This window comes from Cheilinus undulatus, linkage group 24 (genome assembly GCF_018320785.1).
Source record: "Cheilinus undulatus linkage group 24, ASM1832078v1, whole genome shotgun sequence".
In the NCBI taxonomy this organism is placed as follows: Eukaryota; Metazoa; Chordata; class Actinopteri; order Labriformes; family Labridae; genus Cheilinus; species Cheilinus undulatus.
Window position 1 is genome coordinate 7037279 of NC_054888.1, and position 21057 is coordinate 7058335.

General features: G+C 39.6%; 2 protein-coding genes across 6 annotated transcripts; one reads left to right on the forward strand and one right to left on the reverse strand.

Annotated features, from left to right (window-relative positions):
* The first annotated feature begins 255 nt into the window (after window positions 1–255).
* Window positions 256–13704, forward strand: dzip1 (DAZ interacting zinc finger protein 1). 5 transcript variants are annotated; one of them, XM_041782292.1, is made up of 20 exons: window positions 256–368; window positions 647–769; window positions 944–1133; window positions 1285–1878; window positions 5254–5338; window positions 5544–5662; window positions 5964–6116; window positions 6206–6337; window positions 6419–6481; window positions 6604–6732; window positions 7550–7598; window positions 7693–7743; window positions 7959–8018; window positions 11238–11413; window positions 11491–11695; window positions 11924–12098; window positions 12263–12624; window positions 12722–12843; window positions 12961–13114; window positions 13209–13704. In XM_041782292.1, exons 4-20 carry the CDS (start codon window positions 1414–1416, stop codon window positions 13319–13321), a joined length of 2613 nt encoding a protein of 870 aa, XP_041638226.1. In that variant the 5' UTR covers window positions 256–368; window positions 647–769; window positions 944–1133; window positions 1285–1413; the 3' UTR covers window positions 13322–13704. The 5 variants fall into 5 exon arrangements, with proteins under 5 accessions (XP_041638226.1, XP_041638223.1, XP_041638224.1 ...); XM_041782289.1 differs by having other exon boundaries at window positions 944–1090; XM_041782290.1 differs by having other exon boundaries at window positions 944–1090; window positions 5299–5338.
* A 3381-nt stretch (window positions 13705–17085) lies between these two features.
* cldn10d (claudin 10d) lies at window positions 17086–19957 on the reverse strand. The gene is made up of 5 exons (XM_041782264.1): window positions 19726–19957; window positions 17718–17879; window positions 17555–17636; window positions 17368–17475; window positions 17086–17272 (listed from the first exon to the last, which is right to left on the reverse strand). Exons 1-5 carry the CDS (start codon window positions 19955–19957, stop codon window positions 17086–17088), a joined length of 771 nt encoding a protein of 256 aa, XP_041638198.1.
* Between the last annotated feature and the right edge of the window lie 1100 nt (window positions 19958–21057).

The following is a 21057-nucleotide window of genomic DNA, read 5'->3' on the forward strand; positions in this document are numbered from 1 at the left end:
CAAATTGAAATTGAAATTGAAAAGTTTTTTAAAAAAGGAAAAAAAATACAACTGTTTTTGTGTAACTGTGTGAGCCTACCTGAGGAACACTGCACACGCCCATATTCATTAAATTGTTCCAGCTAAAATAGACTTTGAACCGTGTTCGTTTGGATGGTTTTAAAAATATAAGAAAACCGGTTGTTTACTCATACTTTAATTTGAAATAAATTACCGGAAGTCTATGTTTTTAATCGTCGGTAGCTTAACGGCTGTCTTGACTGCTAGCAGGGATTTAGGAATGTGGAGACCGTCACCCTCAAATCGTCTGAGGTACCGTCGGAAGAAAACTTTTTAAAAGGCTTTATCTTAACAAAATACATCTTAAGGTATGTATTTTTAACACTTATTTGTGACACGAAACTAAACTTTACAAGTCACTACAGTTTGTGATGTAAAAACTGTTTAAATTGTTTAAAGTTTTGCCCTGACGTTCACTGAAAACATGTCCGTTAGCTCGCCGTGCGGGGAGCGGTTTGTGAGCCACCGAGGCACTTTAACTGCAAAGAAAAGCTATTTTTTGTTGTACTTGTAGTCGTTTTAAGGTGTTACATGTGCTGCCTGGACAAGTTAAAACATGTGTGCCTTTTGTTTTGTTGCGGTCAAGCCACTGGGTATGAAATTCCTGCCTCAACGTGGAACGATTGTTTAGGAAACTCGATGCCAGAAGATTAACGGTTAGTGAGGAAACCGTTGACGCGAACTGAAAACTGCTTGTGCGCTTTTACAGGTAAATGACGTCGCTTTAACTGTTTGTTTTACACAATAAAATGAACATTTTCTGTATTTAAAAGCTTCGTAGACGCATGAGTGTCTTCCCTCCAGAGTAATACTCGTGCTGTACTCGCTGTAGGGAATCATTTGCTGATTGCCTGCAGTGTTTCGATAACACTTCTCTCCCCAGGGACGCCTGTGCTTGTCTCCATGGTAACGTGGTAGGACGCATAGCCCCGGCATTGTCGCGTTTAGCTGCTGAAGCTCGAAGGGGGCGGAACCGGAGAGGAACGACGGGTCCTTTCTCTCCTGTAAAGGCAAAAATCGGTCGAAGATGGTAAGGAGAGCACGGCTGCGTCAGGACAGCATCACCATTATAGGTAGATGGAGAGTCTGCAGTGGTGGAATCTGTGCTCTGCTAAAGCTAAAGCAGATGCTAATGGCTGTATGAGAGGGTTGGATGTAAATGAGGCTTGAGAAACTGCATGTTGTGTTTGCTTAATTAAGGGTTTATCTCTTTTGTTGTTTCAGCCATTTCTCGACGGCGTCTACTACCCTTACACCAGTGACACCCAAGGGACCCACTCATCAGCAGGGATCCCATCCCTCCTGAATTCCCCCCTCAGCCAGCAAACAGCAAACGGCCACTCAGCACCAGGCATGACTCCATCAAGCAGTGCATCTACTGTCCCTCCATTCAAGTTTCGCCCTCGCAGGGAAAGCGTGGACTGGCGGCGGATCAGCGCCGTGGACATTGACCTGGTGATAAGCCAGCTGGACGTGGATGCTCTGCAGGATTACATCAGCACCGTTACCTTCTGCAATTTAGAAGGCGAGCGATGCCAGCGGTGCCAAAGCCCCGTGGACCCGGCTCTGGTCAAGCTCCTGCGTTTAGCCCAGCTCACCGTGGAGTGGCTCCTCCACTGCCAGGAGTTTCTCAGTCTCAGCCTGCGTGCGGCGGAGGAGAGGCTGGCGGCAGCCGGTGGGGAGCGCGAGCAGCTTCTGGCTCAGCAGAAGAAGCAGGAGGAGAAGGTGAAGGCACTGACAGCGGAGCTTAAGCAGAGGAAGAAGGTGATTCGCACCCAGCAGTCTCTGTTTGCGCCAAGGATCATCAGCAGCCACAAGGTACTGCTGACATGCTAAACGCTTGCCCTTCGGGGGGGTTATGATTTGCATTTCACAAATGCGTAGCACCCCTCCTCCTCCTCAGGGCCCCTTTTCTGTCATTGTTCCCAAGATCTATTCACACCATCAGCTTTGTACGTCCCATATAGAGGGAAAACAGAAAAAACTCATGGGTTATCAGCACAATTTCTACTTCTATAAACATTGTTATGTTCTACAAAAAACATCCTAGCTGCCTTATTTCGGTGTAGTTCTAATGAGCTTTATTTTTTCAAGTGGAAGAACAGGATTTAGAGCTGAACAGATGGTGTCATAGGGTGGCAATTAGATTTTTTTGTAATCTACTTACAAAAGGGTGACAAATGCTGTGATCAAGATGACTGGTTGACTCCCACCTCCCCCACCCTCATAAACACATGTCTTTTAAGAGCATTTCCCCCTTTTTAAGTCTCACTAAAGGCGTTACATTTCATATAATATACTGTTTATATGTATGTTTAGACTGTATTGGTCAAAATCTTCTGTCTTTGTTAGAAACTCTCTGTCAGGTTATTTATAGCACAAATCAAAAATCCCCCTCTGCTTTTAAGGGCAAGGCTGCCTCTGACCTGGTCAGACAGTTACCAAGGCAACAGCTATAGTGTGTCATGACAGCATGTGGTTGCTAGGTGTGCTCTTGAAGCTCAGCTAACAGTGGTGGCTCAATAATTGATAGAAGAACCATGTGGCTGTGTTCAGAGGACCTTTGATATTTATAAGACTCTAATTTAATTTTACCACCAATTTTTTACAGTTTATGGTAACTCTAATGTAATTGCACCACTTAAGAGCACACTCCCTCTGTTGTGAGGCAGCTTTTGAGTCGCTCTTACCATATGTTGTGATGACATATCAGTAGCAGCAGGTTTAACATTGAATGAAGTCACAGCCACGATGCGCAGCAGAGTTCAATGTAGCGTGTGATTAGTCTGTGCGTAGAGCAGAAGCAGGATCTATTCAAGCTGTTAAGTGTAAGCGAGCTGGAGTGTGTTGACGCCTGCCTCAGGGAACAAATCAGCACCTCTCACGCTGTCTGTCTGTTCTGAAAAATGTCTGAAGATGCTTCTGTTTGGAGTGTAATCAGAAACTTAATTTTGAATCAAGCTTTAAAGTAAATGTAAATTCTACCAACAAGGGGGTCCCAATCAAACAGAAGGAAAAGATGACTGAAGAGATGTAGCTACTGATCATCTCCATCCAAAAACATGCATCTAAAACTACACTCCAGAAGATGTATTTTGTGTCACAGACTCACTGTTTTTGTTTCATGGATAAATTTCACATAATCAGCAAGAAAATCACAGACAGACACTTTGGTATCTTCAATCAATGCAGCATGTATTTTGGCCTTGTCGAGAGGGAATTCATTGATTCACTGATAGGTGTTTAACTACTACAGAAATTACATTCTTTTCATTCCAACAACTTTTAAAGCCAGAAGAATTTTGAATATCTATCGTTGTAACAGGAAGTATCATGTCACTGGAGAGCAGCTGTAATAGACAGTAGACTTTTTGCATGGGGTTGCAGAGTTAACCATAATGGCCATTTTTAACAGCTTTTCTCCCCCATTATGTAAAAGTCATCCATAAAATGAAAAAGTTGGTATACTGATCGGTTAATACATTTTTTGGATTGCAGTATTTATTGAACAGAGTCCTAAAAAAACAACAGGAAGTGACCTGTAGGGGTGGGTGGAGCTTGGCAGCTTATCTCTACTTGTCATCTTTTGTTACTGTATTGATTAAATCCGTCGCATGCACCCAAGCAGTAGTGCATGTGTTGTTTACAGTATCTCAGGAATCGTAAGACACATCTCTATGGAGTATATTGTAATCAGAAGCTTGCCTTTTTGCATATCTACTGACAGCTCCTGGCGTTTAAATACCCTCGAGAACATTTTTAATCCAATAACGGTAGTGACCAATCAGGGCCAGTCAAAGATCAACAAGGGCTGAGCAGTCAGTTTGGAAAGGAAAGAAAAAGTCTTCTATGGCCCAAAACCTCAAATTTTTTTCAGGTGGACAAACACTAATTAGGATAGACCTACCTATAGACATCATGTTTCATTTAACCAAGTTTGTTTGTTTTACTAAATGCTACTAGGCTAAATATTACACACTGCACCTTTAAAGAATGGCAAAAGAAATTGGGTTAAAGAGGCAAAAAAGGGCCAAAAGTATCAAAAATGGGTTAAAAGTGGTAAAATGGTGCAAAAATAGCCAATGGCAAAGTAGTGAAAAGGCAGGAAAGTGGGTTAAAATAGCAAGAAGTGCCAAAAGTGGGTTAAAAGTGGCAGAAAATCTTGCAGAAATAGAATGAAGTAGTAAAGTAGTGAAGTGTGAAACATGAGTTCATATTGGTCCTAAATCATAACAGTTGAGGGACCATTCTCTGGAGTTTTGAGGAGCTCAGCCAACTCTGTGGGCAGGCCTGTCTTCTTGTGGTCTACGGCATTATAGATAAGGATAGATCTCTCTTGTAATGCCTAAAAATGTCCTGCATTTTGAAAGAAAATACGAATACTAAAATGATACATTAATCAGAACAAAATATTGATTTATTTTTTCTTTATTTGGAAGTTTTAATCAAAACCAGGCAAATATTTGGCTTATACTTATATAGTCCCTATAAAGTGAAATTCAAAATTTGTGTCTTAACACACTAGACGTGTTGGAATAAGGTTGCTGTAAACGTGTAAACATTGAGATCTACATGTGACTGATTTTTTTATTTATACCAAAAGAAAGTTGTTCACCTCTTTTCTGGCTTGGTTTTATTTAAGCAGGGCAAATATAGGAGCCCATGACATCACCAGTCTTTATGGGGAATAACCCCACCCCCCTAACGCTCGAGTGATATAAAATAATTGAGCAGTCCAGCTCAGTACAGTCTGTTGTTACTGCCTTTATTGAAAGTTAACAGCCACCAACATGCTGCCGTTTTTTTGTCATTGTGAGGTAGATTTCCCAAATCTATCAGCCACGGTGGCCTACAGGTCATTAAAAGTATCTTAACAGAGGGATTTGTGCCAGAAAACAGTAAAGTTAATCCCCAACTTCTGTCTCTCTGGGCTCTGATCAGAAGCTTTTTTTTTTTTTTTTTTAAGTATCGGAAAGGATTGTATTTCTCGTGAGTAGGGGAGTGGGTGTGGCTACAACTTATTCAACTGACACGCCCACACCACCCTAGAGCAGATTTTCCTGCCTTATTTTCAAGCTTAAATTTTTTAAAATTTGCAATGTTTTTAATGACTGCAGTCTGGCCTGGTGGCCATTTTACAAGGCCTTTAAGTATACAGCGATATATTGACTCTCTGTTTTGTTGTTTTTTAAGTGTCCAGCATGTGAGAAATTCTTTCTCAATTCAACCTTTCTCCAGAGCCACATGCAACGGCGCCATCCAGATGAGTATGAGAACGGTACGCCTACCCTTCCTGGATGTTACTGAGCAGTTAGAGGCAGAGAGGGTATGATAGTACTGTACAAGAGCTGAAGGAAGGAGTCAGACTAGGAAGATGCTCTACAAGATTGGAAAGTTGAGTTATGTGGAGCTGTATCTGCACGTAAAGTTACATTTCCCCATGGTATAAATACTTCATTTTCTCTCGTTTTATTCTCTTTCAGAGCTGCGTTCAGACAGTGAGAAGAAATCTCAAATTGAAAACCTCAAATCGGAGATCAGCAGTCTGAAGGAGCAGATCAGTCAGCAGCAGCAGCATGCTCTGCAGACCAAAACAGCTCAGGTAGGCAAACAAGACCACTGCAGTAGAGCAGAAACCATTATGATTGAGATATGATTCAGTCCTCTGCTCTTTTATTGAGTGATATTTAATGTATATTTTTTGTTCCATTCTAAGTAGTGTTATCATTGTTTATGCTTTCGTTTTTCGTCTTTTCGATCTTTTCTTCCCCCTTTATTTGTCTTTTCCCCCTACATTTAATTTTCTCTTTTTGTGAAGTGCTATAAGAAGTGAATGCCTATTTTTGCCACTCATTTGTGGTCCTTCACTGCTTTAAGCTCTTTTCTTTTTGTGTTGATTCCAGGAAAAAGAGCAGCTGTCTCTGCACAAAGACTGGCAGAGAGAGCTAGACCATTTCAAGGCTGAGGCGATGGCTCGCGTGGACAGAAAAATAGAGGACAGCCAAGACGGGATACGCCGGGAGATGCAAATTTACGCTAGAAACATTCAAGCTAATGTACGAAAAAAATACTAGCTTCTCTACTGATGCATTCAGTGGGATATTTCTATTGCTACCTTTTCCATTTCATCTGTTTTCACTCACAGGAGGCAAACCTGAATCTCACAGCCAAGCGTGAAAAACCAGCAAGCCCTGTTCAGCCAGAGAGAGATGTGGACAACTACAAAGAGGTGCAGATGCAGGCCATCCAAAAGTTGGAACAGCAACTGAGGAAACAGGTCAGTATATATAAGAGAGATGATATTTAAAAACCTACTTGTGAATCAAGTTATTTTGAGTACTAAAATATTCCTCTGTAGGATAAAAAGTGGGAAGTCAAGATGAAGGAGATGAAGGCTCAGCATGAATCTGAAAAGAACCAGGTAAGCTTAAGGGTTTCTTGTCTTTATCAATTTTAAAGAGCATTCACAGGAGTCGATTTTACAAGCTTTATAAGAATCAAACCAGCTTGAAAATTCCTCCCCATCCTGTTTTCATCTCCCAGTGGCAGAATGAGCTGAGCAGAATGCAGTCCTCCGTGTCAGAGCAGCAGGAGCAAAGCCAGAGGCTGCAGCAGGAGATGAGCAGGAGGCTGCAGGAGAAGGATCAGGCCATCAAGGCTCAGAGGGAGCAGGTTAGTACTGATACGCACTCATATAGCCAGAAACACCCAGTGTGATTATGTCGGGACAGGAAGTGAGGCGGAGAGCCGGCGCTTGTTCAGGATTTCCTGTATTTCCTACATGGGCTCAGATGGTGTTGTATTGTGACACAATACTGTACATTTGACAGGAGACAAAGCTGAGACTTTTCCTGGAGCAGAGCCACATCCATTACTGAAGATATAGAAAGCTTTTAGTGTGATATTTGACATGCAGCTCCAAAAAAGTACTGTTAAAGCTAGCAATAAAACAATAGCAGAAACTGAAAACAGATCTAACTAAAAATAACTTATCAAACTGCTTGATTTATCAATGCTGTGCTCTCTGAAAATTTCTTGAGTATTGGATTAGTGCAACGTGGGGATAACAAAAAGATAGACTGCAGCCTGGTGGTTATATGCCTCTGTGATGCATGTAATTGCCAGACAGTTCAAGTGCCGTCAAGAAGATGGGCTTAAGGTTGCTGCAGTCTTAAAAAACATAAGGTCATGCGATCTTTGACCTCCAAAATCTACTTAGCTAACCCTCAAGACAAAGTGTTCATTTGTGCAAAATTTGACAAAATACCCTCAATGCATGGATAGAGTCCCCCAAAACATGATGCCTCTGGTGTTGGCTGTCACCAGTGCAGAGGCATAATAAATGGTTTATCACTCATATTGACTCAAAAATATAAACTTAACAAAAGAAGGGGGTTAGCTACGGAAAATTGTAGGAATGTAGAAAAAAAAAATCTTCAAAAAAAAGTGAATGAAGTAGTGTGACAGTTTGTTTTTGTTTTATTTACAGATAAAGAGCATTTCCTCAAATCCGCCCACCAAGATAGTGGAAGTTCCAGGTATGAATTTATCTCTTATTTTTACAGGATTGTATTACTGTAAAATTCACTGCTTCATGATCCTAAAGCTGTCATCACTCTCTCTGTCCCTCAGTCATGGTCGCTGCACCAGCTCCAGAGCCTAAACCAAAGAGAGTCATTCTCGGTAAGTTGTTTGACAATCAGGATAAATGAAACATCTGTGAGGCTGAGCATGTGCTGTCCTGCATGAAGGATTTACAAAATTTACAGCAAACCCTCAATAAGCTGTGCTTTTACCACATTAGTGCCCCCACAACACCACCCGCCCCTCTCTATGAACACATTTTATACCACTCCTTGACCTACAATGACCTCTGTCATTATGTGCTGTCCAATTAGAGGAACCAATCAGTGCTCTAAAGCTGGATCCTATACAGGAGCTGTCAGAAGAGGAGAAAGGTAAAGCAGCAAAAAAACAAAAGAATTTAGCCGCTCGACTGCATGCTGTCTGCATGTTTGCGTCAGTCTGTTTTTGGCAGCTTTAGTTCTGATTTGATTTGCTTTATTATGAAAAAAAACCCGACTGATTAGGGTTTTCAAGGCTGATACCAGTCATGTTTATTTCAGTTTAACAATATTAGGGCTGATAATGTTTACCTAGAATAAGAGAAATTTTGTGGCCTGTGTAAGACCAATATGACTCCAATGATATGCGCAAGAAACAGACTTTTTGATAAAGTAACTGATATCAGATGACAATTACTAGGGCCAAAATATGAGTTGTTTCTAAAAATAATCTTTAAGTGGATTGTGCAAGTTATTGATTATTAATATGACTCCTTACATCTGTAGAAACCAGATTTTTTTAAATTAAGTAACAGGTATCAGTATGCCAGTATCAGAGCTGATGTTGGTGTAGAAGTAGACTTTTTAATGCTGCTTGCACACCTCAAAGAAACTGGTATGCGTTGGAATGCAGTAAGCCCTTTTCACAGTGCATTTCCACAAACATGTCTTAATGAAGCTACTCCATCATTACCCATTTGGACATCCATCCATCCAAACATCCATTTTCTATACCACCTATCCCATTGGGGGTCACGGGCGGTCTGGAGCCTATCCCAGCAGCCGGTTTATTAATAATTAGTTTGGTGTTGTGGAAGCGACGAGAGCACATAGTACTCCATTCCTCCACTGACCCCTCTTTCCACTCATCCCTGTGACGTACCTGTCTTACTAACTCTGAAGCTTGCACATGGGGCGGGGTTTCTTCATCACCTTTACATCTCTGTAACATTTATATTGAAGGCTTAATGTAAATATCGGATCTTAAAACAACGGTCTGAATAAGCCCTATAAAACCTGCTAAAACTGTTCTTATCAATAAATTGTTCTACTAGAATAAGAAAATTACTTTTAATTAGGGCTGTCAAAGTTAACGCATGGATATCGCGTCAACTCACATTACTTTTAACGCCGCTAATTTTTTTGTCGCACGATCAATGCATGTGCGTTCTGTATGACCCTCAACCCATCCTATAGTTTGCCAGACCAGGAAGTGGCGCCGTCGTGATGCGGTACAAGTGAGCAGAAATGGTTAAAGGACAGAGACTTTTGAATGACAGGTTCAGCTTTCAGATCATGTCAGATAAAACTGAAGTTATTTTCTCCTACTGTCGACATGAACGGAGTTACAGTAAGTTCGTAGAGTCTTGTATAGCCCGCACCACTCGCTGGCCATGCACACAGCTAATGCAGAGAGCCGCCCCCCTCGCCATGCTGGATTTGTTTACAATGGAGACACTCAGACACCTCTGGAGGGATGGACTCACTATCTGGCATACCGGGCATTTCCCGGTGTGCCGACGCACTTTTAGGCCAGTATGATTTATTCATTTATTTAGGCTATTTTATCTGCCATGAACCGGCACCACAGCTGTGCTTCCTATTTATATTGATTGTTGACTGGTCCGATCACGTCTCCTAAAGGTCCGCTCTCATCCCCACGCAGCTCCTGCTTGAAAGCAGGAAAGCAGTAAAACTACTGGACTGATGACAGTCATTTCTTACTGTCAGCATTTATTTTGCATTTGGACTATATTTTTTAGTTTGAAAGTAAAAATATGATAATAGCAGACATTTTTTAAGTAATTACTTGCTTTTTCTCTTGAGCAGGGCAGAAGTGTCCACCTTACTCACATCACATCATGTGTGATGATGACATCTGTTGTTTGGTGTTCAGCTGCTAAGAACAGAGGAGTTAACTTCTAGAAGTCTAAAGTTTGACTCCACATTGTGGTATTATTCAGTAATGTTACATTAAGGTCAGTATCTCCATCTGTTGTGGCTTGTTGGGCTTGAGTTTACCATGTTATGCCCTCAGCATATTTTTGCAGCATTCAGTATCTTTGAGCTCAGACTAGAGAATTTTCTGGACTTCATCTGTTGTTGTTTTGGGTTGTTGACATGAACAAACATTTGCATAAAGAAAGCATTTTTGTCCACTTGTGTTGGTAAGGGCATTTAAATCTTGAGAAATAGTACTGTAAGGTACATTTAGAACAGACAAAAAAGTGTGATTAATTTGCGATTAATCGCGAGTAAACTATGGAATTTGTGAGATTAATCGTGATTAAAAATTTTAATCTATTGACAGCCCTACTTTTAATATATCTTTTGCACCTGTAATGCATCAGTATGACTCTACTGTAATGCTACAAACTTAGAAAAAGTTAACTGATAGATAGCCAGTACTAGAACCAATATCTTTGACCTAAATCTTAAAATGGACCTTTATTTACATTACAGAGCCTAGGCTCCAATGATGCATCATAATGGCTCTGTCACCTGCATTCTTGACCTAACATGTAATGCTGGATTATTGCTAACAAGGCAGATGTCGCCAGAGTCAAATTACTGGTCTGGGAATAGCAGGGATACACAATGTCTGATAGTTGTTGTGTGTTCAGTATTATCAGCACAATATCAGTATGAGCTGATGTTAGCTTTAAAGTGAATTATCCTGTGGATAAATGTTCAGTGAGAGTTATTATCCACAAATGGAGAAAACTTGGAACAGTGTTGAACCTTCCCAGGTTTGGCCAGCCTACCAAAATTACATCAATGACTCATCCAGGAGATCACAAATGAACCCAGAACAACATCTAAAGACTCACAGTGTTTATTATTCAACAATAAGACAGAGACTGGGCATTCATAGGAGAGTTCCAAGGCCAAAACCACTGCTGACTAAAAAGAGCACCATCTTTGTGATCCCTGAGACGTTTTAATGTAGCCTAAGTGCATTCAGGTTAAAGTGTGGCTAGATGATCTGTAAAACAAAGCATTTTATTTCCCCATACTGGAAGATTGACCCCATGTCAGCCGGCACTTTTGTCACAAGATGTTGGTCATGGTTCTGCATAAAGGGCATTAGTGTAGCTCAAGTAGCTCAAGAATGCTTTTTGAAAATCAAGCTCCATCCACCATCTCATCATCTTGTTTGTGGCAAGCAAACTTGCAAACGTTCTCCTCTTCTGCCTGCCCCACTGCAGTCACATCCATCCTCAGCATGAAGCTTGCAGTGAATGTTGGCAAATGCATGCTCAGTTGCTCAGTATTTATTTTATTCTGCCTGATTGTGTGTAAAAACTTGATAAAGTGAGACTTCCTTTGCAGACTCAAGCAGCTACTCTGAGAGGAAGACAGTGGAGAGAAAGCCCGATCCTGTACCGGCGAAGAAACCGAAAATGGCCTCAAGTGCTCTTAAAAGGAACAACAGCATGAAGAAAGACATGCGGCGAGGCATCGAGGAGGCTCTCATTCATAGAATGGAGAAACTAGGAGTGAAGCCTGTAAGTTCAAACCCTCAAACAGTCCCTTACTTTAACTATTATAAACGTTGCTCATAATTTTCTCTGATTTTTCTCAGGATCAGACCGGCCTAAAGAACCAAGACCTGAACTCCATCCTAGCCAAGGTGCAAACAGATCGAGATAAATTTGCAAAAGCGAATCCTGACTTCTGGCGCGTACGTGATGAATTAATGAGCATAGCAGAGCAGAGGCTAGACAGTCAGAGGAGAGGCAGTGACCCCGCTCCGGTGTCACAGACCAGATCTAGACAATCTGTTCAAGGTGAGTCATCGAAAAGCCTCTTAGTACTGTACATGAGATCATCTTTCTTACTTTGTACTCTACTTTGTTCTTCAGAGATTTTAAGCTAGCTTTCTGTTAGCTTATAATTGGATTGTTTGCATACAGCTCTGCCAGTGTAATCTGTGAAAGCTTGTTTGACGCCACATTAACTGCAGAGACACTGTCATCATCTAATCTGCTAAATTTTTTCACTTTTTATGATTTCAGCGGTGCAGATTCGTCCTCGCTCCAGCAGCCTGCCCTCCAGGGTGACAAAGGTGCAATCTGGACCGGCCGTCAAACAGCCCAAGACGCCCCAGCCTGCACCGAGGACTAAGACCACCACTCAACCCCAGACTTCTACACCCAACACAAAGACTGTTGCAAGGATCGTCCAGTCCAAGTAAAGGAAACAAACTTCCCATCCACTATCCACTGTCTTACATCTATGAATAAAGGCAAAAAAGGAAGATATGACAGAAAAAAAGCAACGCCATCAATCAATTTTAAGCATTTTTTCCCTTTAATTCACAAATTTGGATGAAAAATTGTGTCTGCCTTCTTCAGGACCCCTCCCTTCAGCTCTGATGAGGAAACCGAGGACGAGGACACAGACATGGAGGAAGAACAGCCACAGAAACTTCAGAGCAGAAAATCCCCTCAACCCAGACTGAACCAGGTCCAGATCAGAGCAGGCAAATCCGGTCCAAACCAGGCTCCGTTTAGGCACTCCATCTCCTCCAACCAGCAGCAGAGCAGAGGGTCAGCAGCTGTTGGGACTAAGACAGCTGTCACAAAGGAAGACAGTGATGAGGAAGAGGATGATGATGATTGGTCAGACGTGAGCGACCTGCAGGAGATTGACCTAAGACAACAGCAGAGTCACAAAGACCAGAACGGGAACGTGGAACAGAAAAGCTCTGGTAAAGGTACGTTTTCTCACTGTAAGCTAACGGCTAACAATGCACATTTGACTTTTGTACTATTGTTTTTGTTTCTTTGTGTAATAAAAACTCTGTTTATTAGAAAACAAAATCAGTGACTTGGCTCGAAAAATGGAGAAGCAGTTAGCAGAAAGAGGGTCGAAGAAACCAACAGGGGGCGTCAGCATCTTACCAGAGAGCAAGGAAGACGTTCAGGAACTAACGGTGAGACTTCTATGATTGGAGTTCCCTGCTATAAAGTTGCTACCTCATTATTTATTCAATTCATTACCTTTATGATATACTGGAAGAATAAATGTCTGAATGTTGTTTCTGACTCAGATCACAGATCTGGAGGAGAGCAGCGAGTGGTTGGTCTCCTCCTTAGAGGAGAGATTGGAACTGTCTAAACCAGCTCAGAGCTCAACCAGGAAGAGCCTGGAGTCATCCAGCACCAGCGTCTGGGGGACCTCGACAGGAAAGGCTCCCAAATCAGGTCAGTTATTTCTCGTGTTTGATCTAAACTCGATGTGGTTAAATGTGGATGTTAATGGTTTGTTAAGTAAATACTGTGGTCTGATGCTCTGCAGGTCTGACTGAAGCTGGAACAGGAAGCACCCTGAAGAGCAGCCTGTGCTCCCTCAGCGACATCAGCGACTCTGAGGAGATCAGCAATAATAAACACAATAAACGCTACGGCTGATCAGGTGATGTAGCTGAGCACTGACGCAAAGACCTCAGTCAGTTCCTCTGACAAACACCAAGCAGCCTGACTTTACATGGACTCGATTCCACAAACAGAGCAATAATTAAAGAGCAATAGGCTTTCACTGAAGAGAACAACAATCTAATACATGATTTAGAGATGGATGAGATTTCTTTTTAGCCTCATGATAAGCTTTGTGCCATTTCTTTGCTTGCCTTAGGCCTTCTCAGTGTTTGTATATTCACTAAAATACGACCCACAGTCCATATGTGTGTAAAATTTTGTACATCAAATTTTATAAAATCTTAACAGAGAAATGAGATTGGCTTTTGTACAGGAAATATTTATATCAACAATAAAAGAGTACTTTGTGAAAAACATGCTTACCATCTTAGAACACTTCTTTTTTTTCACTGACTGTGTATATCTGCATCTGATCCAACTAAGCCAGCTCCAAGAGAGTTAAAAAAGTAGATTCCAAAAAAGTTGGGACAGTGTTTAAAACATGATTAAAAACAGTGCAGTGATTTGCAAATCCTTTTCAACTTGAATTGAATGCAGAATAAAGACTAGACTAGACATTCAAACTGATGAACTTCTCATGTAGAAGTGTGCACACGTTCTCAATTTGATGCCTGTTAAATATTCCAAAAAAGGTTGGGACGGGGGCAAAAAAGTGGGAAAGTTGGGAAATGCAAAAGACACTTGGAATATTCCACAGGTAAGTTGGCTAATTAGGTTTCAGGTGCCCCTCTACTCATATCTAATATAAGCTATATCCCAGTCAGTTATGAATATTGATTTTTTTTTTATTGATCAAATTCCCAGATGATTAATCAAAACACACCTTTTCTTCTGAAAAACCCTTGTATAAACTTTCCATTTAGTTTTTATAATCATATTTATTAATATAAACAACTCTAAATGTAGCAACCTCAGTTCTTGAGCTGGCTATGGAGCACTTTCACCAGTCAAACAAACAGGACTTGTTGCTGTTAAGAAGATGGAGTATTTCACACAATATGACGGTACTTTACAAAGCAAAATATAAATCTTATTGACCAAATGATACAAAACTGATGGAGATAGATCATTTCCACTGGCTTACTCACCAAAGAAACTTATTTCTAATATGAGCAGGTAGGAGTTTATGGGTACTAACAGCTGCAAGAACTTCACCTTGTCAGTGCTTACCTATGTGAATATAATTGGCTCATTCGCAGAGGGCTTTTGTGCTTTTATACAACACCTTTCCCTTAGAAATAAATCTTTGTAAATTTAAGTGACTCATATACCATGAAAATTTTCCAGTATACCATGTTTTATCTGCAAACAACTTCCAACTACATTTTCTTCATTGTTGTGTTTTTTTTTTTTTTATTTGAAATTGCCATTGATTCTATGTGTATAAAACGAACAGTAGCATTTTTTTAAAATCTGAGAACGCCCTCTTGTGGTGCAAAGGGTGTAGAGAATTTTTTTTTCAATTTGGTCATGTTGTAGCCTGATGGTACAGTCTTTTAAATTATTTTTTTCTTTTAATCTCCACTTGGTACCTCATAATGACAAAGTGATATGAGAATTTTAGTTTTTTTTTAATAAATTTATGAAAAAGAAAAAGCTGAAATATCACACTGACATAAGTATTCACAGCCTTTGCAACATCACTTAAAATTTAGCTCAGGTTCCTCCCATTTTTCTTGACCTTTACTTCGATGTTTCTACACCTTGACTGGAGTCCACCTGTGATAAATCAAATTGAGTAGACATGGTTTGGAAAGGCACACACCTTTCTTTACAGAAAGCCTTACAGCTGACAATGCATATCAGAGTAAAACCAAAAACATGAGGTCAAAGGAACTGCCTGCAGAGCTCAGAGACAGGAGTTTTACTAGGCACAGATGTGTGGAGGGTTACAAAAAGTGTTGTACAGAAGGTTCCCAAGAGCATAGTGGCCCCAATAATTCTTAAATGGAAGAAGTTTGGCACAATCAGGACTCTTCCAGGTGCTGGTTGCTTGGCCACTATCTGCTGTTCTCAGAAGACCTCATGAACAAAAGTACAGAGGACACACCAGAAGATGCAAACCACTCTCTAACAAGAAGAATATGATGATGGAATATGCCCAGAAGCAAATCCTTCATTGTGCAGCAAGACAATGACCCAAAACATCCCGCCAAAACAACAAAGGAGTTTATCTGGGGCAAAAAGTGGACATTTTTAGACTGGCTGAGTCAATCTCCAGACTTAAACCCTATAGAGCAGGGGTGTCAAACTCAAGGCCCAGGGGCTAAATCTGGCCTGTGGCACAGTTACACCCGGCTCACCAGATCATATCATATTTTTATTATAACTGGCCGACCAGTATGAAGTCTGCAGATTTCCTCCTGTAAAGCAATGTAAACTTAACCTTGATGACTGAAAATATCCTTAGTAAGTCAGGAGAATTAGAAAAGAATTAAAATAATCTGATAAAAATTCAGGAATGTGGGAAAAGATAATTGTGTTTTCATTTCATATTTTCTAATTTGCATCTCACGATTATGACTTAAAGTTATGGTTTTGATATTTTATATCATATTTTGACCTTTTCAAATCATTATTTTGACTTTCATCTAATATTTTTACCATTTAAATTCAAAATTTCAAGTTTTAAGTCATATTTTGGCAAGTAAACTTATGAAATTGAATTTTATCCTACATTTTGACATTTTCAGCTTCTTAATTTCAATTTTAATTGCAAATTTTAACCTTTTCTATTTAAAATCTTAAATTTTTAGCACATCTTTGGACCTTTATAACTCAATATTTTTAACTTTATCTCATATTTTAATATTGAAAACCCATTATTTAGAATTTTATCTTATAGTTTTACCTTTAAAACTCTTGATTTTGAATGTTATCTCATATTTTCATTTTGTAAACTCTTTATTTAGAATTTTTACTAATATCTTGACATTTTCAACTCCTATATATAACTTTTAATCCCAAATATTGACTTTTTAATTAAGATTTTTACATTTTTATCTCATCTTTTGACCTTTAAAACTCATGTTTTTGAATTTTATATCATATTTTGAGATTTAAAGCTCATAATTTTGAATTTTATCTCATATTTTGACATTTTAAATTCATAATTTGGAATTTTATCTCTTATTTTGACCTTCTAAACTCATGATTTTGATTTTTTTAGTACTACAGTTAGGCCCTCAGGTTAGACCCAAATTCAGAATTCAGCTTCTGCTGTGACTGAGTCTGACATCCCTGCTATAGAGCTTGTATTTTACCTGCCAATGAGCAGACTGGAGGGATTAACCCCCCCAAAACAAACAACAACCGAAAGAGACTGCAGTAAAAAGCCTGGAAGAGTATCACAAAAGAAGAATGTAATAGTTTAGTGATGTCAGTGGGTTACAAGCTTGATCTGTTTTAAATCTGTCTGTTCCAATAGCTTTGGTCACCTAAAAATTTGCTGTTCTATACAAATGATGCTTTCTTAAGTAGTGTATCAGTTCCAGATGTAAATACCTGGAAATAAAAGCTGGAATCTTGATCTCCTGTGATGTCAAACCCAAATGTTTTCAGTCTAGAGCAAAAATAAAGGAACAGGCCTCGCTGTTCCAAAACCTTTAGAGGGAAATGTATTTTAAGTTCTGGCCTCAGATTAATAATCAAAGTACAGGCATTTGGTTATATCGATCTTCTGATTTGGTTATTAGCCAAAAAACATAGTCTTTTCCCAAAATGTCTTGAGTCATGTCTCAGACAAAACTGTCCCTGCTGAAGGTCTTCACAGTCTTTGCCGTTGTCCTGGTTGCCCGGCTCTTCCTGCCTTCGTAGAACAGCGGTGGCACCAGGGTGACTCTGGAGGACGCGGCTGGGAGCATGTAGGTCCGTCTGGTTCGGGCGCTGGCATAAGTGCGCGGTCTACGAGGCATGTTATCAGAACTGATGGCGTAAGTAGAAATAAAGGTTATTTCAGTTTGGCTAAAAAGGCGAAAATGATGAAAGCTGAAATCAAATATAAGTAGTTTTGTGTTTACCTTGATGGTAGGCCTTCTTTTCCAGAGAAGTAACTCAGCACCGCCCCCCCTGAGAGGAGGAGGATGGAGCCGCCCCAGCCAACGAAAACCGCAGCTCCAATTTCAAATCTGAGCAGCAAATATTCATGAATATCAGGAGTTGTTTATCTGTATTTTTGTCTTCTCATTATGCTCAGGAAATACTCACTTCTGTGCCCTGAAATTTGGATCCAAGAACTCTGTAACGACTTTGTTGGCCCACCAAGAGTAGGTGATCATACCACAGAATCCTAACAGAAAGCAAACAAACCTGTTAACCTAAAATCCTAAATTCTCAAAAGCTCAATAATTGATTTGACTTTCATTTTTACCTGAAGTTAGATAGGTCAGGGCACCTGCAAATGTCACCCTTGCATTGGCGACCTCTGACCCGCCTATTTTAGTGCATTTCATCCCTATGAGTGTGAGGACGCCTCCAAAGAAGCCGGTGATGACAGCACAGACGGCGAGAGCTCTGCAGGCGTGGAGGAATGCTGGGAGAAACAGGTGAAACTTAAGTCATTGAAATATGTCAAACAAAAGAAAAATTGAAGAGACTGAAGCATTCAAAGTACGTCATTTAAATGAAGAAGGAGTTGTTTTATAGCTCTCCCTTCTTTTGTCTCTCTTCCTGCTCTGGTGATCAGCTGATTATGGGCGTTCACTCTCCGAAGTACTCAACTAATCAGATTCTGCCACAGCCTCGTCTGACCAATCATCATGCACCTGTCAGATCCTAAATTTGTCGTTCTCTCTTTCACAGTCAGGCTGTTGTTTCAGCGTTGACTCTACAACCCTCCTCCACCCCAGCCACCTCCATTTAGTTCATCAGCATCTAATCCAGATCCTCACAGGTCTTCTGCTCATCTCATCCTGCATCCCTCAGTCTCCTCATCCAAGCCACCTTATTGGTTCCTGGTCCAGCTTCTCAGAAGTCTGCTATCAACAGGACCACCAGTGTCTAGACTCCATAGAGAGGGTAACCTATTCCTGCTGTATGCCTCACAATCATCAAAGTCAAGTCTAATTGCCACATTTCTTTTTCTGGTGAAAATTTGTAAGAGAAATTATTGTTAAACTCACTTATGCTATGGCTAAAGAAGCTATTTTAATAGCACATTTTATTTAAAAAGGTATCTAGAATCTTCATTATTCATCAGAGTTATGGGGAACATCCAAAAATTTGTCATAATACAGGAGAAGTACTGTCTATTTTTCACCAAGCAGTTTTTATATCGAGTTAAATTTCCTGCCAAACCTTTTTTATACGGTCCCTAAATCATAATAGTTCAAAATTTAAACTTAAGAAGTAATTTTGGACAAAGTTCAATATCAAATTGATATTTTTCCCTTATTTTTGTTTTTAAAGTTATATTTTGTGACTTTTATCGCTTTATTTAGAAAGGGGAACAGTTGATAAAGTAACCGCGAGGCCATTAATGCCAAAAATATTCCATTTTTGATTTAAAATTATGTCAGTTTTTTAAAAAAAAAAAAAAAAAAAAAAAAAAAAAAGATCTTTACTTAGGGAACCTTAAGGGAACATCCTAGAAAACTTTTTATAATAACGCTTAAAGAAACTTTCTTCATTCTACACCTGAAATATTCTTTCATCGCTATCAAATAATTTACATACAGTCCCTAAATCTTAAATGCACTGTATTCAATTCCACCACCAGTATTCAATTCCACCACCAGGGGGCACTCAGGGAAAACATTAACACAGTATGACTTCTAGAGACAAGCAAAACTCAGCTCTGCCTATTTCTGCTGTTTTTTGATTGAGGCCTCTTTTTACCACAATAGGGAGAAAAGCCGTCAAAAGTGCCCTTCTGGGTACGCATTGCTACTTGCAGTTCTCCCATACAAAAATGTAGGGAATGTCCAGTACTCAAATGTTTTATTATGTATCTTTCTCCACTAATTTTACAGAAAAATTTATTAATTTTGTTCAAGGAAATAAAAGCTTTTTTTCCCGCAAAAAATAATTTACCCATAGTCCCTAAATCTTTACAGTTTCAACCTTTAACTTTTTAAAAAATTGTTGTTTTTAGTATAAGAACAGGAAAAGAATGGAAGGTCCCAGAATATGCTAGTGATTCTTTTTCAGAGCATATTCATTCCATATTCATATTCATTTCCCACAAAGTAATTTTCATACAGTCTCTAAATTTCAACAGGCATGAATTTGAGTTGTGTAGTTTTTTTAGCTTCCTTTGAGACAGGAAAATATTTCAAAGGAAATAAACAATTATTTATGTATTTATTTATTCTTAGGGACCACAATAATATTCCCACAGTCCCTACATTTTAATAGTTCACGTTTTCAGAGTTTCCTACCAGGCAGGGCCAGCATGGAGGGGTAATCCTTGCAGTCGGACACCCCCGTAGTGTCAGAGATGCAGTCCCTCCACAGGTTCGAGTAGTAGTTCGATGTGGTCAGCACGATGCTTCCCACCTCAGAGAAAGTCCAGTACTCTGTGGGAAGAGTGGAACACACCAGGATCCATCCACACAGGCAGGAGACGAAGCAGCCGATCTCCATGTACATCACCAACGTCCTGTACTTCATGGTGAGTGCTTCTCTTCAAGAAGAAACAACCACGTTGTGTTACAGTTAAGAGAGTAAATTCAAATGTTGATGGATAGTTTCTCACTGTGGGAATCTGGTCTGAGCTCAGCTGTTAAGCCATGCTGAAGCGTTGGGTGTCACAGCAGCAGTGTGGATGTTTGTCTTCTTTCTCATCTTATCTTTAGATGGTTTTGCCAGGTAAGCATCCGTCTTGGTGACGGATGACACAGTGTTAGGTAATTTCAGTTATCCCTTGTGTTTTCCTTTACTTCCTACTTGTTGCGCAGTCAACATTTTAACAATCTTCTCACATTTATAAAAAAATAATCACAGAATGATTCAGTGGGTGATGTATAATAGGAGCTATACATGAAAAATGTGTTAACTTTGTAATTAGAGTCAGAAACATAGTAGACATCTAAAATGTCCTACATAGAAACTTTAATGTGAAATAAAAAACAACAATTCCAATGGCAACAGTATTTAAGTGTAGAAATCAAAATGTCTGTCAATAAAACGCTGTTTTCAGTGTCCTTATCATTGCAAACTATTAAAATATAAAACAGTGATATTTATGTCATTTTCAGATGAAAAAATACTTTTTATTTTCTTCTAGATGTTGTCCTCTTGGAACCAAAAGAAATGTTGGATAAAACTTTATTTTAATGGACCCTAATAAACTAGTAATTAAATAGTAATAAGACGTGTTAATTATCTTTAATTACTGAAGGAAAAAGGTGATAATTACCTTGTCATAATATTACAAGGGTTAAGGGAAAATACCACCTAAGTACCAGACAATTGCCACGGTAATACAAGGAATTTCTCAATTATTAATACATTATTACAAGGTAAATAATTTCTAATTATTACAGAGTTATAACTCCATAAAATACAAACTACCACCTTATTCTTAAGAACTTACTAGATAACACCTATTCTAAATAATTTACAATGTAATTAGTTTCTTGCCCTGCGGTTCACCCAGTGGTTTCCCCAGAGATGAGGCCCCCCCTTCTCCTTGGCAACCTCTATATGCATTCACTGGCAGAAGTCAGGGTACCATCTGGACTTGAAGTCCACCCAGAGAGACTCAGGAT